Source organism: Heterocephalus glaber, unplaced genomic scaffold (genome assembly GCF_053883595.1).
Source record: "Heterocephalus glaber isolate CG9 unplaced genomic scaffold, H.glaber_assembly_v1.0 deba00001497, whole genome shotgun sequence".
Taxonomy (NCBI): domain Eukaryota; kingdom Metazoa; phylum Chordata; class Mammalia; order Rodentia; family Bathyergidae; genus Heterocephalus; species Heterocephalus glaber.
Genome location: NW_028258320.1, coordinates 6347080 through 6362454, shown reverse-complemented (window position 1 = coordinate 6362454; position 15375 = coordinate 6347080). Strand labels below are relative to the sequence as shown.

The 15375-nt window shown below is 59.0% G+C and overlaps 2 protein-coding genes across 10 annotated transcripts; both read right to left on the bottom strand.

Annotated features, from left to right (window-relative positions):
- Positions 1–363: 363 nt before the first annotated feature.
- Positions 364–12647, bottom strand: Slc29a1 (solute carrier family 29 member 1 (Augustine blood group)). Of its 9 annotated transcripts, XM_087184628.1 has the most exons (16): positions 12527–12647; positions 10022–10156; positions 7110–7212; positions 6065–6150; positions 4055–4136; positions 3763–3965; positions 3541–3680; positions 3274–3408; positions 3087–3184; positions 2896–2974; positions 2414–2538; positions 2072–2180; positions 1798–1883; positions 1163–1362; positions 831–947; positions 364–715 (listed from the first exon to the last, which is right to left on the bottom strand). In XM_087184628.1, the coding sequence occupies exons 4-15, from the start codon at positions 6091–6093 to the stop codon at positions 836–838; spliced, it is 1398 nt and encodes a 465-aa protein (XP_087040754.1). In that variant the 5' UTR covers positions 6094–6150; positions 7110–7212; positions 10022–10156; positions 12527–12647; the 3' UTR covers positions 364–715; positions 831–835. The 9 variants fall into 9 exon arrangements, with proteins under 9 accessions (XP_087040754.1, XP_004846518.1, XP_021115402.1 ...); XM_004846461.3 differs by having other exon boundaries at positions 364–947; positions 6065–6190; XM_021259743.2 differs by having other exon boundaries at positions 364–947.
- A 1129-nt stretch (positions 12648–13776) lies between these two features.
- Positions 13777–14459, bottom strand: Mymx (myomixer, myoblast fusion factor). The gene is made up of 2 exons (XM_021259420.2): positions 14311–14459; positions 13777–14178 (listed from the first exon to the last, which is right to left on the bottom strand). Exon 2 carries the CDS (start codon positions 14163–14165, stop codon positions 13911–13913), a length of 255 nt encoding a protein of 84 aa, XP_021115079.1. The 5' UTR covers positions 14166–14178; positions 14311–14459; the 3' UTR covers positions 13777–13910.
- Positions 14460–15375: the final 916 nt, after the last annotated feature.

Genomic DNA, 15375 nt, shown 5'->3' with positions numbered 1-15375 from the left:
TGGCCAGTTCTGGAAAGCTCATTCCAGGGACTTGGGACAGAGTTAGGGGGTGGGGTTAAGACAGAAAGATGGGGAGCCGTCTCCATCGCCAGCCCTACGAAAGAGGGAATGGAGAAGCAAAGAAAAACCTGGCCTTCCTCTGGGCCCCAGTCCAGCTGTCCGGCCTCCAGGCCAGTCCCTCCCCGGTGTCCCCAGCAGGGGGCACTGCAGCTTATCTGAGGCTGAGAGGTACCTGCCCACTCCCAGACCCAGGCCCACCCTGGTGAGCCTGAGCTGGGTCAGGTTCATGCCTGATCAGGCTGCCTGTGTTCTCCCTTCTTCTCCAAGGCACTAAGCCCTGGCCAGAGGACATGGGGAACCATGGAGAAAAAAAAAATTTATTTAATCAGCCTCAGAAGGCTTCTGGCTTGTGTTGAGTATAAAAAAGGCAGTAAAATGGCAACTGTACAGGGCGCGTGATGGCTAGGGACAAGGTGAGGGCAGAAAGGGAGAAAGGAGGGGAAATCTGAGATCAGACCATACAAAGGTTAGTCCTGGCCCCCAGCCACCCATGACATGGGCGGACGGACTGAAACAAAACACAGGCGTGTGCCTGCGGGGCCTACGCCTCTCCCATCAGAGCCATCAGTCAGAGCCCATGCCCCCTCGGACTCTTGGTGCACATCCTCAATGTCTGCCCACTTGGACCCCCTCCCCAGGCCTGGACAGCCGAGCCCTGCGAAGAAGAAAGCAGGAGTTGGCAGAAGAGGAGACCTGCAGGCGTGCCGTGCGTCCCCCGCAGGAGGAGATGAAGGGCAGGAGGTAGGCAGGCCGTGCGGTCCTCAGCCTACCAATGTCACACAATGGCCCGGAACAGGAAGGAGAAGATGGCTCCCAGTGCCAAGCCCAGGGACAGGAAGAAGGCCATGATGGCGCCCGCGGTCTCTGCCTCAGCTGGCTTTACTTTCCTGGGGAAAGGAGGATGACACTTCCTGAGGACTGCCCAGAGCGCCCAATCCTGCTGACCACCCACTCCGAGCCTGACCTGCCTCTCCCTTGGGGCACAGGTCCCCCCCAGCAAGCCTGGGCCTTCCAAGGGATGCCCCTGGCCCAGGGCAGGTCCTTTCACCCTCCAGCTCTGCCAGGGTCCCAGGGTGGTCCAGGCCCTGCCCCACACACTCACTTGGGCCCAAAGCACATGCAGAGGCTGGCAAGGTAGCCGTTGGAGAAGGCGAAGGCGGCCATGAAAAGGATGTACCAGGCATCATGCTCAAAGAACACACTCATGTAGTGGCGTGGCTGGACGTTGCACAGCAGCAGGAGTGGCACGAACGCCAGCCGGGCCACCACCAGGCTCGGCAGCCAGCGGCTGTCCTTCCCTGGCTATGGGCACAGACATGGCCTCAGCAAGGGTGCAGGCCTCACAGTCCCATTAGGGCCCTCTGGCTACACATGAATTATGTCTGAACTTTTAAGATGCTCTGCTGCTAGATGTGATGGTGCATGCCTATCATCCCAGGTACTCAGGAGGCAGAGGCAGGAGGATGGAAGTATTTGAGCCCATCCCAGGCAATTTAGCGAGATTCTATCTCAACATAAAACATAAAATTTTAAAAAGGGGCGGGGGGCTGGGAATGCAGCTCAGTGGTAAAGAGTTTGCCTAGCATCATATGCAAGGCTTTGGGTTCAAGTCCCAGTACTGCAAAAAAAAAAAAAAAAAAAAAAAGGAGGGTCCCCCTCCACACTTTCTCGGGCTCCCTTTCCGTGCCTCAGGCTGGACCCTTCCTCCCACAGAGGCCTGGTGTCCCCCACACTCACCCACGTGAAGACAGCTGTGAGGCTCCGGCCCAGCCAGTCAAAGATATTGAAGACCAAGAAACAGGACACCGGGCTGAAGTATTTGGCTAAAGAGACGGGAGAAGCAGCCTGGCATCTGAACCTCCTGGGACCAGCATCTCCAAGTGCACAGTGGAGAGGGCACTTCTGGCCCTGGGAAGAGCAGCTGGGCCGAAGAGAACCCGGGCTCCTCTCTACCCTATACGGGTCCCGTACGGGGCTCTCTGTCCCATGCTGGAAACCCAAGCATCCTCACCCCAGGTTCTGTTGCCCACAAAGCTGGACTTGACCTCCGCGGTTACAGCGGGAAACAGCCCGATGGTGATGGTGAAGATGAAGCAGACGGAGAGGGCCAAGACTGAGATCTGGAGGGAGGGGAGGTCTCACCCAGGGCTCTTTGTCCCCACAGTGGCTGTCATTCAGGAGCCAAGAAACACACACACACACACACACACACACACACACACACGCACACACGCACGCACGCACGGGACTGGAGGAGCACCCAGGCTCAGCTCAGAAGGGAGTGGGCAGAAGAGGGAGGGCAAGCACAGGGAGAGAAGGCAGATGGGGACAGCGGGAATGCCTGGCTGCATACGTCTTTGAGGATTTCCCTGATGGAGTGGCTTTTGCCAGTGGGCTGGGAGCTGGGTGCTGAGACCACAGGTTCTTCCTTGCCTGCTTGTGGCTCCTCCCCTGGTGGGTGAGAGGCTGTGGAAGGATCTGCATTGTGGGCAGGACAGAGCAACAGGGGCAGTTAGGTCCCCCTTAACCCAGCCACAGCCCTGTCTTGACAACTCTCCTGAGGCCCCGATCCCTCGGGGCTCCAGGAGGCACCAGGAGCCCCAGGACATTACTGAAATCACTTCCCAGTACCTTTGGTCTAAGGGTTCATCCAGGGTTCCTGGTCCCATCTGTCCTCCCAGCCCTTACTTCCTGCTGTCCCTGCCCCTGGCCCTGTTCCCTTCCTCCTACCCTGGGTCACGGCTGCAGCTAAGACAGCATACCCATCTGTGTCCCCTCTGCTCCTGCTGCCCCGGCCCAGCATGCCACCCAACCCGGCCTCCTCAGGCTCAAGACCTTTACTGATGAGGTCCAGCTTGGTCTCGTGCTCCCCTGGGCTCTCAAGCTTGAGTTGCTGGTAGTAGCGGTAGAACTCCTAAAGCAAAGGAGACAGGAAGGTGGCTGCCAGCATTCCAGCCTCCCCCAGGAGGGTCGGGAACCCTGGGCACTCCCACCATCCTTAAACCCCAGCTCCCTCCTCCGCTCACCAGTCGGGGCAGGGCCAGGTAGCAGAGAATGGCCAACAGGATCACCACACAAGCTGTGATAAAGTAGCCAAAGGCACTTTCCGACAGCTCCGAGCCACCTGGGGGGCGGTGTCTGGGATCAGAGACTGCCCAGCCCCTGCCCTCCACATTCCACCCTGGGTGACAGGTAGGAGGGATCAAGACTCACTGGCGATGGCGCAGATCATGGCCACAGAGGAGAACAAGCCTGCCAGGCCCTGGCCGCTCATGATGGGGGCCGTGTAACTGGCGGGCAGGAGGCCAGCAAGGCCAAAGAGACTCCCTTGTAGGATGGCGCCAAATGCTGAGGACAGATGGGGTGAGCGTCGGCCAGGGTCCCCAGGACTCCTGCTGGCCCAGGTTCAGGCCGCTTGGGCCTCTGGGTCATCACTGCCCCCCACCCCCATCCCCATCTCCCTGGCCCAACCCAGCGTACAGTTGATAAACATGATCTTGATCATGGTGAGGACAAAGAAGGGCAGCGCGTCCATCTGCACCTTCACCACTATGGCAGTGACCAGGAACAGCAGCAGGATGGCCATCAGACTGCCAAGGATCCGCACGGACTGGGGGATCCTGTGGAGGAGAGGTCCCAGGGGAGCTGAGGGTTGGGAGGCCAGGCCCAGGAGGGCGCAGGAGGTGGGGTGGCCGCACTCACCTCTGGTGCAGGAAGGAGTTGAGGCAGGTGAAGAGCAGCAGAGGCAGCATAGCGCACAGGGTCATGACGTTGTTGAAGATGCCACTGAGGGTGTTCCGCTCTGGCAAGGCTGCCGTGGGGGCAGCTGAGGGCTGGGGGTCCCCTCTCTGCTTGGCGGTGACTGAGGAGGCATTCTTGGGCCCTTCCAGGCGGGTTATGAAATACTGTGGCGGTGAGGCAGGAGCGTTGGAGCCTCGGGCTTCTCCTGGCACCCAGGGTACTTGCCATCCCCCTGGCTGGTCCCCAGCCTCACCTCAAAGGCGGTCATGAAGAAATTCCAGGGGAGCAGCGTCCCCAGGCCCAGCATGAAGAAGATAAGCCAGACAGCCTTGTATCTGGGACGGGAGGAAAGAGAGGCCAACTCACCCACTGTCCACCTTCCTCCCTGCCCTTGGTTCCCCAGCCAGCCCAGGGCAAAGGGCAGCCATGCCATTCTCTCATGGGGTGGGTGTGTGCAGGTCCTGGGCCAGGACTCAGGATGAGCTGGAGGGAAAGGGGCCAGGAACACAGGACCTCGGTTCTTAGTCTCTGGAGACACTGCAGGCCGTGACACCCTCATTTAGGAGACACCGGAACCCTGAGAGCCAGGGGGTGGTGAGGGACAGCAGACACTGAGCAGGCTGGAGTGACAATACGTTTGGGCAGGATCTTCGAGTGGGCTCCGTGAAGTGGCTCTGGGGTTGAGAAGCCCCCAGACAGCTCTGGGCCCAGTGGGGTGACTCAGGGCGTCTGGGAAGTGAGAAGGCCTCCCTGCTTTCTCCTGGTCCAGACAGCACTGCCTGTGTAGGTCACAGTGCCTAGGGAAGGCTGGGAGGTCTAGGGCACTGGATGCCATCCAGGTCCAGTGTAAATGTGGGCCACACAACTCTGACCAGGCCCTGTCCCCTAGGTAGGCTTTGCTTGTGAGCCCAGTGACTCAGTCTCCCCCACCAGTCTCCAGATGTGGCTGCCACACCCTCCCCAAGGCAGTGAGGAGTGGGTCTGGCCAGGGTGTGGGCCCGGCCAGGGTGTGGGCCCGTGGACTGCAGGGCCTCACAAGGGGCGGGGATGGGTAAGTGCCCGAGTGGGCGGACCCCAAAGTCCTCATAGGTCCTCCTGCAGTAAAGACACCAAGGGCCTGAACCCAGGCACAACTCCCAGGCAAGGTCATGCAGGTCAGGGCCAGCTGGAAAACCACAGCAGTCCAACTAGGTGGCAGAGAGGTGACCAGGTAGGGCAGCAGGTGGTGTGGGAACAGAGCAGGCAGGGGGTGCCTGAGCCCACATTGCTCAAATACCCTCCCCTCCAAACAGCCTGTGGATTTATTTTTTTTCAGTACTCAGGCTTGAACCAGGCCTTTTGCATTGAACTACATCCCAAGCCTTTTATTTTTCAGAGACAGAGTCTTGTTAGATCACTAAATTCCCCAAGGGGCCTTGAATTTGCAATCCTGCCTTACCCTCCCAGAATGCTAGGATCACAGGCATGTACCACCAGGCCTGGCTTAAGTGGATATTCTCGCTTCTATTCTGCAGAAAGGGGAATGGTCCCAGAGCAATCAAATGAAACACTCCAGACCCCGAAGTCAGGGCTCCCTGGTGGAGTGCTTGCCAAACAGGCATTAGGGCCTGGGTTCCACCCCGGGGACCATGGCGGTGGTAGATCAGTCAGATGTGCCTGAGTTTCATAGCCTTTGGCAAAGAAGGGACCTGGCATGGGTAGGGAGGCTGTGGAGGCTTCAGGGCCTGACACTGGAAAGTGTCATGGTTTTGCCAACTTTCTGAGTCCTGTCGGAGAACTTGAGTCAGCTCAGCCTCTCCCTCCAAAACACACATTCCCTGTCCTAACCGCAGGTCTGGCGGGAGGACTTCCAGGCCAGGAAGGGGAGGAAGGTCCAGCAAGGGCTGAGGTGATCTGGGGTTACGAGAGGCGGAGGCCCCCAGCAGCCCCGAGAGACTGGGCAAGTCCCGCCAGATGTGCTCTGGAATGAGGGGTGCTGCCAAGTGTCTCCCCGAAGCTAAGGTGGGAGGGTCCTGGCTGGAGAGCAACACTGACAGGCAGACAGGGACTGGTGCCACGCACCCTGCCCTTCCTGGGCATGCTGGGGACAGTAGCCAGCACCTTGCAGAGGCATGCATGCTCCCTGTTCTGATGCAGACCTCAGAGCCACTTGGCCACAAGGCCGGTGGCCAGAGGCAGCCCTGAGTCCCAAAGGACACAGCACCCAGAGCCTTGGAGATCCATGCCCTGGGTGCCCATCCCCATCCCTCCTCTGTCCCAGTACCTGTCCTGCGGCTTGTGACCAGTCGTCATGGTGCCAGTGTCCTGGGCTGTGCCTGGCCGACAACAGCTCCCTCCCTGTGGCGCTTACTGGGGGCAGAGGCACAGTGAGGCCCTGCTTCTTGCAGCCCTGACAGACAGGGGAGGAGGGGCAGGGCAGAGGGTAGACCCCAGGACCCCCAGGCCTTGCCCTTGGCCATCACCCCATGGGACCCCTGCCCGGCCCCCACCAGCCTGCCAGTCCTGCAGCCTCTGCCCGCTCAGCCTCTACCTGGCTCTCAGCCTGGCCGCTGCCATGCTATTTTTACCCAGCAGCCAAGCAGTTTAGAAGCTGGAAACAGAAGGGTGGAGAGCGGCAGAAGAGGAGGAGGGAGCGATTGGAGGGAGGGAGACAGTCAGTGAAGACAGGGAAGAGACAGAGGGTCAGGGATGGCAGCAATGACAGGGGAGGAGATCTCACAGGCAGAAGCACAGGGAGAACGCAGCAAGGACAGAGCGTGGGGAAGGTGGAAGAGAAGGCACGAAGCAGGAAAGCACCTACCTCTCCACCTTTCCTGAGCCTTGCGCCTCCTTGGATAGGCTTGGGGAGTCTGTCTGCTTAGAGGCGCCTGGACCCCAGCCTTACTACCAGGGTCACTGTGACCCTTTATCCCCCCACCTCCCCTCCCCAGCGCTTCCCAGTTCCTGACCAGTTTTCCAGAAAAATATTTCACAATGGACGTGGGGACACAGCCCTTCCCACAGCTCAGCCAGGCCCCTCCTCTGACCCCCAGTCTTGGCCCTGGGTCATCCCATCCCCCGCCCCAGTTCCTCTGTCTCGGTCTCAGCACCCTTATCCTCTTCCCCTTTCTGAGTGGCCTTGCAGGGAGACTGGAGGGGCAGAGAACAGGCCGGAGCCATAAAGGCCAAAAGCTTCCCCAAGCCTGCCTCAGTGTCCCCCTCTACTCCGCACTGGCGGAGGGAGGCACCCCAGCATCCCCAGATTGAACAGCTTCGCTCTGGCACCCTCCTCCCCTCCCCACCACCCGCGTGCAGCACCCCATGCTCACCGACCACCTGGACCCGGAGGCAGAAAGCTGGGAGCGGAGGGGTTCCCAGCAGTCCCTGAGGGTGGTCCTGGCACAGGTTCAACAGGGGCTTGTCCGTGGGGTCCTGGGTGAGGGTCCAGAATGAGAAAGGTGGCACGAGGCCTATCAGGGGTCCATCCCTTGGGCCTCATAGGACCCCATCCTGAGAGGCCTTGCACAAAGCCTGGGAACACAGTGCTGGGCAGATAAAGGCGGGTGATAAGGCGGCTGGGGGTCTGGGCTGGGGCCCGGTGGTCAGTGCTCAGGTACAGCACCTCGGGCAGGGAGACACACACACACACACACACCCCCACCACCAACACCACCAACACCAGTCACCCAGCCCCTCAGCAGGCCTCTGTACCCCAGCCAATGACGTCATCCCTAGTCCCCCAGGCCTCCTCGGCCCACAGTGGGCTGTAGACACGGGTAGGATGGAAGCAGAGGATGCCTTCCAATCCTGCTGCCGTGGAATGCTTGCTAAGGACCTCACCTGCCAGCCAGGCACCATTCTAGGCCCTGTGACACAGCAGTGAACACTACTGATGTTTTCTAGAGGGACAAGGACAAGACAGCTCTGCCCTGGGTGACTCGGGCTACAGCACAGTCTTCGCCCTGTGCCCACCCCACAGTGAGAGTCCTGACAGCTGACAGGGCACGCAGCCTCCAGCTAGCCAGGAGATTGGGAAGGGCGGACGCAAAGCCCCTCTCTCCCACCATCCAGGCTTCGTCTGCAGCTCTTCCCCTGACTCCTGGAAGCCCCAGCCCTGTTCCCTCTGCTCTGTGTCCCCACCCTGCCCTGGGCACCAGGGATCTCCAGAGGGCCCGTGGCCTGGCCCACAGCCCGGCATCACTGGCATCCTGCTCCTGCCCATCTTTGCCCAGCACTGGGATCTGATACCAGCCAGAGCATCTGGTGTCCTGTAGCCTGCCCTGGCCTGTCTCCACAGGTCGAGGCAGCCACCAAACCCAGCCCTCCCACTGCCCCAGGCTCCTGGACACCTCCCCTGGACCCCAACATTTACAGAAACCTCTGTGTCACATCAGGTCCTCCCTGCCTGTGACCTGCACTGGCCAATCACTACCTGCAGAGCCCCTCTTTCCTCCTACACCCCAGGTATTCCCACAGAACAGACCAGGGCAGTGGAGGCTCAGAGAGGTTGAGTCACTCCCCTAAGGTCACAGAGCTACTGAGTAGGATAACAGGATTCAGACTCCACATAGCTGGTTCTCGGGTAGCTCTGGGGAAGGGTGGAGGTAAAGTGTGCTTGCCACTTGGCCTCATAGACTGGACTTCGGTGGAGGACTGTGCTCCAGCTAAAGAGAAAAAGTAAGTAACCAGGCCTGGTGACACATGCCTGAAATACCAGCTACTCTGGAGGCTGAGGCAGGAGGGTAGAAAGTTTGGGCCCGGCCTGGGCAACTTAGTGAGACCCTGTTAAAAAATAAAAAATAAAAAAGGGCTGGGGATGCAATTCAGTGTGAAGGCCCTAGGTTCAATACTGCAAAGACTAACACTAACAAAAATAAATAAAAAGGGCTAGAGATGTAGATCAGTCAGAAGGCGCCAGGTTCAATCCCCAGTACTACAAATAACAGTGGTAATGGTAATAATTTAAAAGTAAATTAAAAGGGCTGAGGCTGTAGCTCAGTGGTACAGCGCCCCAGTTCCACTCCCAGTTTCACAAAAACAAAAATAAATGAGGAAAGCGGGTGGTGTCCCAGAGGGTCAGGAGCGCGGGTCCGGGGGTGGCCGGGTCGGGAGTTCGGGTTGCGGGCGGAACCCACGCCGCTGCCCGGGAAGGACCCAGGTTGGGGACCGGGCGCGCGCGGTGAGCAGCCCAGGCCGAATGTGGCTGGCGCCCCGACCCCGGCGTCCAACCCGCGCTCGCGATCCAGTACCCTCTGCAGCGCCCTGGGCTCGGCACAGGGACACCGGCTGGAAGACAGCGGGTTTTGGCCGGGGACCCCGCGCCCGAGACACGCGCGCCACGTGCTCGCGCCCCCGCCCGCCAGCTCTCCCTCTCGCGCCTCAGGGAATGGGGGCCCCCGCCCGGTCCCCGCCGCTACCCGGTCCCCACGGGTCGCCCCTCCGCCCCTCCGCCCCTCTGCCCCTCCTGGTCGCGCAGCACCTGCTCTGCGACTCCTCCGCGGACCTGGCCTTCCGCGCTTCCCGCGCCTGCCGAGCCCTTCAACCCGCCCTGCGCCCCGCTGCGCCGCCCCCGTCCGGGCGACATGCGCCGGCCCCGCCCCGGCCCCGCCCCGGCCCGGCTCCGCCAACCAGCGGGGGCACACAACCCCCATGGGACACCCCGTCCCCCACCAGACACACCCTCGCCATCAGCCCGCCCCCCAGCATCCAGTTATCCAGCACTGTCCGAGCACCCCACCTCTCCTCTCCCCAGCGCCCCTTTTCATTATTCCTTCTTTTCAGAGCCCCCTTTTCCCTTCCAGGAGGCTCCTGCCTCCCCATATCCCGCGTGGAGTCCCCCGACTTAGCTGCTTGGAGCCCTGCGTGGTGGGCGGTGCTCCCCAGACCCAGACAGACCGCCGGACCTCCAAGACACCCGGCAACCCACAACCCACCTCCAGGCCACCTAGGGCCCTCGTGTGTGTGTGTGTGTGTGTGTGTGTGTGTGTGTGTGTGTGTGTGTGTGTGTGTGTGTGTGTGTTGTAAGGGGCAGAAACACAGCCCTGAAGGCCCCTCTTGGTTCAGCTTCCTACCCCAGCACTTGGGAAAACCCAGGCACAGCTGGGGGTGGGCAGAGACAAGGCCAGGATGAGCCCACATCCTGCATAGTCCCTTTGTCCCCGGTGCCTGCAGATGGTCACTGTGCAGAGCCTTGCGGCCTGGGGCAGGGAAGTTGGCTGCTGAGGAGGGGTCCACCGCCTACCTCCAACGGAGGAGCAGCATTCCTTCCTGTGAGCCGGGCATGGTGGTGCAGGCCTGTAATCCAGTACTCGGAGGCTGAGCAGGAGTATAGGGAGGCCAGGGTTCAGTCTGGGCAACTGAGGAACTTAGTGAGACCCTGTAACAAGACAAAAAATAAGGGGGGAGGGGGGAGCTGCTGGGGATGTAGCTGGGGAGAAGGCCTGGGGTTCAATTCCGCAGCACCACATAAAAAAATCCTTTTTGTTAGGCTGTAAACTGGGGAGGGGGTTCCTCCTACAGCAGCTCTTAGTGCAAAAGGGTGACTCAAAATCTGCAGGGGTCCTCAGGGGAGAAAATCCTATGCAACCCCTGCCCCCAGCTCCAGGTACCAAAGGACCTTGGCCCCTGGAGAAGCCGCAGCCACTAATTAACAATTAGCAGTAGAAACGGCCTAGGGAGGAGGTGTGAAGCCACACCCTGTCCCTAGGAGGCCTGGGCCCCCACAGTGGGCTCTGCCCAGGCTACTCCCGGAGAGGTGTCCTCACTTTCCAACTTCCTGGGGATGATACACAGCTCCGCGGGGTGCTAAGAAAACAGGGCAGGAAGACTGGCGTAGGTGGTATTTTTCTAGGCGCTGCCGCTTGGTTTGTGAGTAGCCTCCTGGCTGTCCCCAGCGCTGATTCCCACCCTTCTGTTTGTCTGGCCTCTGGCTCTTCCTCTCCAAGCCCTTGCCCGCCTCTGTCTTGGCCTCCTGCCCCTCTCCCATCTTCCTTCCTGGCTCTGACCCCGTAGGGGTGGCAGGCTGGTGGTCACAGAGATCTGCTGTGCACACCAGGCTGGTGGCCTTTGGCCCATGTTGTGTGCTTAGGGGGCTGGTAGTGGAAGGGAGCCACAGGGTCGGGCCGACCTGGGAGGCTGGTTCCCTGCCGCTCAGTGGATGGCAAGAGCCAAGCTTGTTGTTGGAGTGGAGCCTGTCTGGCACACACCCGCCAGGCCCCAGCCAGCACCCACAGCCCTGGGCGGCCTCCCAGGAAGAACTGGGTGCTGGGTGTCAGGGCCCCCTGCTGGACATCCTGGGAGGGAGCCCCAATGCACCCAGGGCTGTGCTTGACATTCTGGTGCCCGGCCCAGGTCTGCCTCATGGGGGTTGCGGCTGGGATGTCTCCTGTTCTTAGTTGGATTTGTGATTGTACCACGTGTCCATGTGGCAGGGCTAGGATGAGGGACAGCCAGGCTGGGACTGGCCTGAAAAACCAGATGCCAAAAAACCTCAGTAATCAAGATAAGTTTTAATTCGATGTGTTTTGTTGTTTTGTTTTATGGTGTTGGGGCTCAAACCCAGGTTGTCTATATGCTAGGAATGATGTGCTCTGCCACTGAGCTACATGCTCAACCTCAATGCAATGATTAAAAAAATCAGAAGTGGAGCATGTTGGTACAGGCCTATAATCCCAGCTACTCTAGAGGCTGAGGCAGGAGGATCGCAAGTTTGAGGACGGCCTGGGATATACAGTGATATACAGTGAACTACCTGGTAAAACTCTGTCTTAAAAATAAATAAATAAATAAATAAATAAATAAATAAATAAATACCTTAAATTGAGTGGGGAAGGATGGTGCATGCCATCTAGCTACTCTAGAAGCTGAAGCAGGAGAATTGCAAGCTTGGGGCCAGCCTGAGTAATTTTTATTTTATTTTTTGTGGTACTGGGGATTGAATCCAGGACCTTCACACTGAGCTACATCTCCAGTGATTTTTAATTTTTTAAAATTTTATTTTGAGAGTGAGTCTCACTAAACTACTAAATTGTCCAGGCTGGGCTCAAATGTGTAATCCTTCTGCCTCAGCCTCCCACGATGCTAGGATTATAGACATGCACCACCATGCCCAGCTGAGTCTGAATAATTTATCAAAAATTAGAAAGGGCTGGGGATTTAGCTCAGTGGTTCCAGCACCTGCCTCAAAAGTGCAAGGTCCTGAGTTCGATCCCCGGTACCAAAAAAAAAAGATTAGAAAGGGCTAGGGACGCAACTCAGTGGTATATGCTCCTGGATTCAGTCTCTAGTGTGTGGGGGTGTTAATGTAAAGAATCCATAATACACTTCATATCGGAAGTTTTAAATAGTAACAGTTGTGCACACAAGGTGGGTACTAGGTCAGGGTTCAAGCATTCTCTCCTTGCTCTCCAGGCCTGGGCCCCGTCTTCCAGTCTAATTTCTCAGGCCTCTGCTTTGGGCAGGTCTCTGACCTTGGGGCCAAGTGTAGGTGCTGGGAGGAAGGGCAGTCATCTAAGGTCACCTTCAGACTCCCTGACTACTTTCCTCTATTGAAGAGACCACAGGCGCGACCTCTTCAGGTGACGCAGTGCCTAACCCCAGCAACGATCCCTGCCCGCGAGCGCCCGCGGGGCCGCGTGGGAACCTCGTGGCCCCTCCCCTCCCCCCCTCTGTGCCCTCCCACCTGCGGCGGGCTCGCGCTGGCGTCCGGGTTGTGGACGGAAGATCCCCCCCAACCCCGCCTCCTCACCTCCGAGCTGCGGCCGTAGCCACCGTGAGGGGAAACCGGGCCTCGCGCTGCCCGGGGAGTGGGGGCTGCGACGGCGGGAACGCGGGCGCCTCTGCACCAGCGAGAGGAAAGCGGGGCGGGGAGGAGGAGGAGGAGGAAGGAGAGGAGGAGGCAGAGGAGGAGGCAGAGGAGGAGGGGAGGCCGCCACAGCCCCAGGGGGCGTGGCCAGCGTGGCCGGGAAGGTGGCGGCGCCCCAGGGCCCGGGTTTAGGGGCCCAGAACCTGGAGAGGGGCACGCGCCCTGCCCTTGCAGGACTCGAGAGGGAGCGGGTCGGGTGGGGTAAGGGGGGCCCAGAAAGGGGCCTGCGTCCCTCGCTGTTTCCTCCCAGCCTGGAGCCCCAGCCCGACCCCGAACCCGAGGATGGTTGCTGGGAACCACAAACCGTCCCGAGGCCGGGATGCAGATGTGTCAGCGCCTGTGGGACAGCCCCACCGGGGCGCCCTTTGGGGAGGGAAATGGATGATGGAGCCGATTTTCAGATGTAGCACCCCACCACCACCACGCTTGTCCCCAGGGTCCCTTAGCAAATAGAAATGACCTCCCCACCCTGTACTGAGATGTCCCCAAACTTGGTCCAGGACATTTCCATCCCCCACGAGCCATCTGCTTCCCTCCCAGACAGACCCAAGCCATTAGTGGTCACCCGGCAACAAGGTTCCCAATGGAGTCAGGCAGGCAGGACAGACAGCTTCCAGGTCTTGATGGCCGAGCTGGAAACAAGTGTCTGGGTGTGGTAGCACATGCCTCTAATCCCAGCACCTAGGAGGCTGAGGCAGGAGGATTGCAAATTCCATATTCAAGGCCAGCCTGGGCTATATTGTGAGACCCTGTCTCAAAAAACAAAAACAACCCCGCAAAAAAACAAAAAATGGCACCTTGTGGCTGGGCGCACCCCCTCCTGCTAGGTCAGACTGTCTGGCCAGGCAAAAGTGTGGGTGACAAGACTTTCAAAGGCACCCCAATAATTCGCAGATATTTATTGAGCTGTCTTTGTGTCCTTGCTGCATGCTTGCCTTTGCGAGCAGGTCGGCCTCCGGGGATAACCAAAGTCTTATTATTTTAAGGCCAGTCTCGAATCTGGAAGATGACAGTCTGGATTCAGATGTCCCTCTAAGCTGAAGGTCACTTGTCCCCACACGAGGTATTGTCCATCACTGGGCCGTGCTGTCCCTGTCTGCTGGAGGCCAGGTCCCTGTAGCCTGAGGCCCGAGGTGGGGATATAGGGCACCCTTCTGGAAGGGCCCCCCTCGCACCCAGTGTCATGCCAGGCTGTGGCAGTGCAGTGCCAGGAACAGCCCACTCTAGAAGGAAGCACTTTGCCACCACAGCTACCAGGAGCACTGCCTCACTTCCGGGGGCCTCGCCTCTCCCTCCACTCCTCAGGGTCCACTCTGGAGGCCTCCCCGGTGTCTGGCGAGTGTCGCTGGCTGAGGATGAGCAGCAGGCAGCCCAGCACGGCATCCCTCACGTCCTGCGAGCCCAGGCGTTGGGCTAGGCGGCGCAGCAGGGGCAGGAGGTGCTGGCGGGCCAGGCGGGCAGCGGGCAGCAGCAGGCGGGACAGTAGCGTGCGCAGTAGCAGCGGGAGTAGAGGGGCGGGCATGGTGGCCAGGTGCCTGTGAAGGCAACACTGGCTCTAGACCCAAACCCCTGCTCCTACCTCCCCACAGTTTAACCCCTCCTGCTAACCCCCCCTCCCCAAGCACACCTCCACCCCTGGCACCCGTCAACCCGACAGGAAATTTCACCTTTTCTTCAGAGGCCCTTGATCCAGACCTGTACTCCCTGCCCTCCTACGCCCTCACTGATCAGGAGCAGCTTTCACCCTTCAGAAGGGCTACTCAGACTGTCTCTGGCTGGATTTGCCTGCAGTGGAGACAGCCTAGCTGCTAGATCCAACACAGGGCAGCCCCACCCAGCGTGGCCTGCCTGGGTGGGGAACAATGGGGACAGCTGTGTTCCAGGCCCTGTGTGAGAAGGGAACAGATGCGGAATTCCCCGCCCAGCTTAGACCTCAGAGCTACAACCCAGACTGTCCCTTCAAATGTGTGACTTGAAGCATGTTGACTCAGGGCTCCATGCCCCTCATCTTCGACCTCATCACTAGGGGACGAGAGAGGGAGAGCTGGACAGGACAATGTATGACTCCACGTGTCCAGATCTCAAGTACAGTCGGGCTGCAGCCAGACACACACACACCCCGACACCAAGCCTGCAGCTGTCCTCTCTGGGACAGGGCAGTGGGGGCACCATCCTTCACCGAGTTGGGCACAGCTGACACAGCTGGGGCATTCCCACTCCTGGACAGGAAGGGATCACCAACCAGGATCCCCTTCTTTACCTACTCCTCCCAGGTGAAAGTCCCAGCAGGTAGCCAGGTACAGTGACTTGGACCTAAGCCTGGTTTTGGGTTTTTTTCCCCCAGTACCAGGGATCGAACTCAGGACCTTGCGCTTGCAAAGCAGGTATGGCGCCACTGAGCTAAATCCCTGGCCCCCTAAGTCTAGGTTTTATTGTTTCCTAACACTTCATTCTCCTACTTCAGGTAACGTATTTTTAATTATTAGTACCTGTTTGCAGGACATAATGATCACATTCATCATGGGGAGTTGGTACCCGTGCATATATCTCAGTTCTTTGTTACTTACCTTTCCCTTTTCATCCCTCTTCCTCACTCAATAACTTGGTCCCCTTCCCATTTGCAAAACATCCAACTCCCTGTTTCCTATTATCTGTCTTTTACTTTAGTCTTTAAATTGCCTATTCTTTAGTTGTGTGTCTGATTTCTTTTAACATTGTGGTCTCAGGGTGCA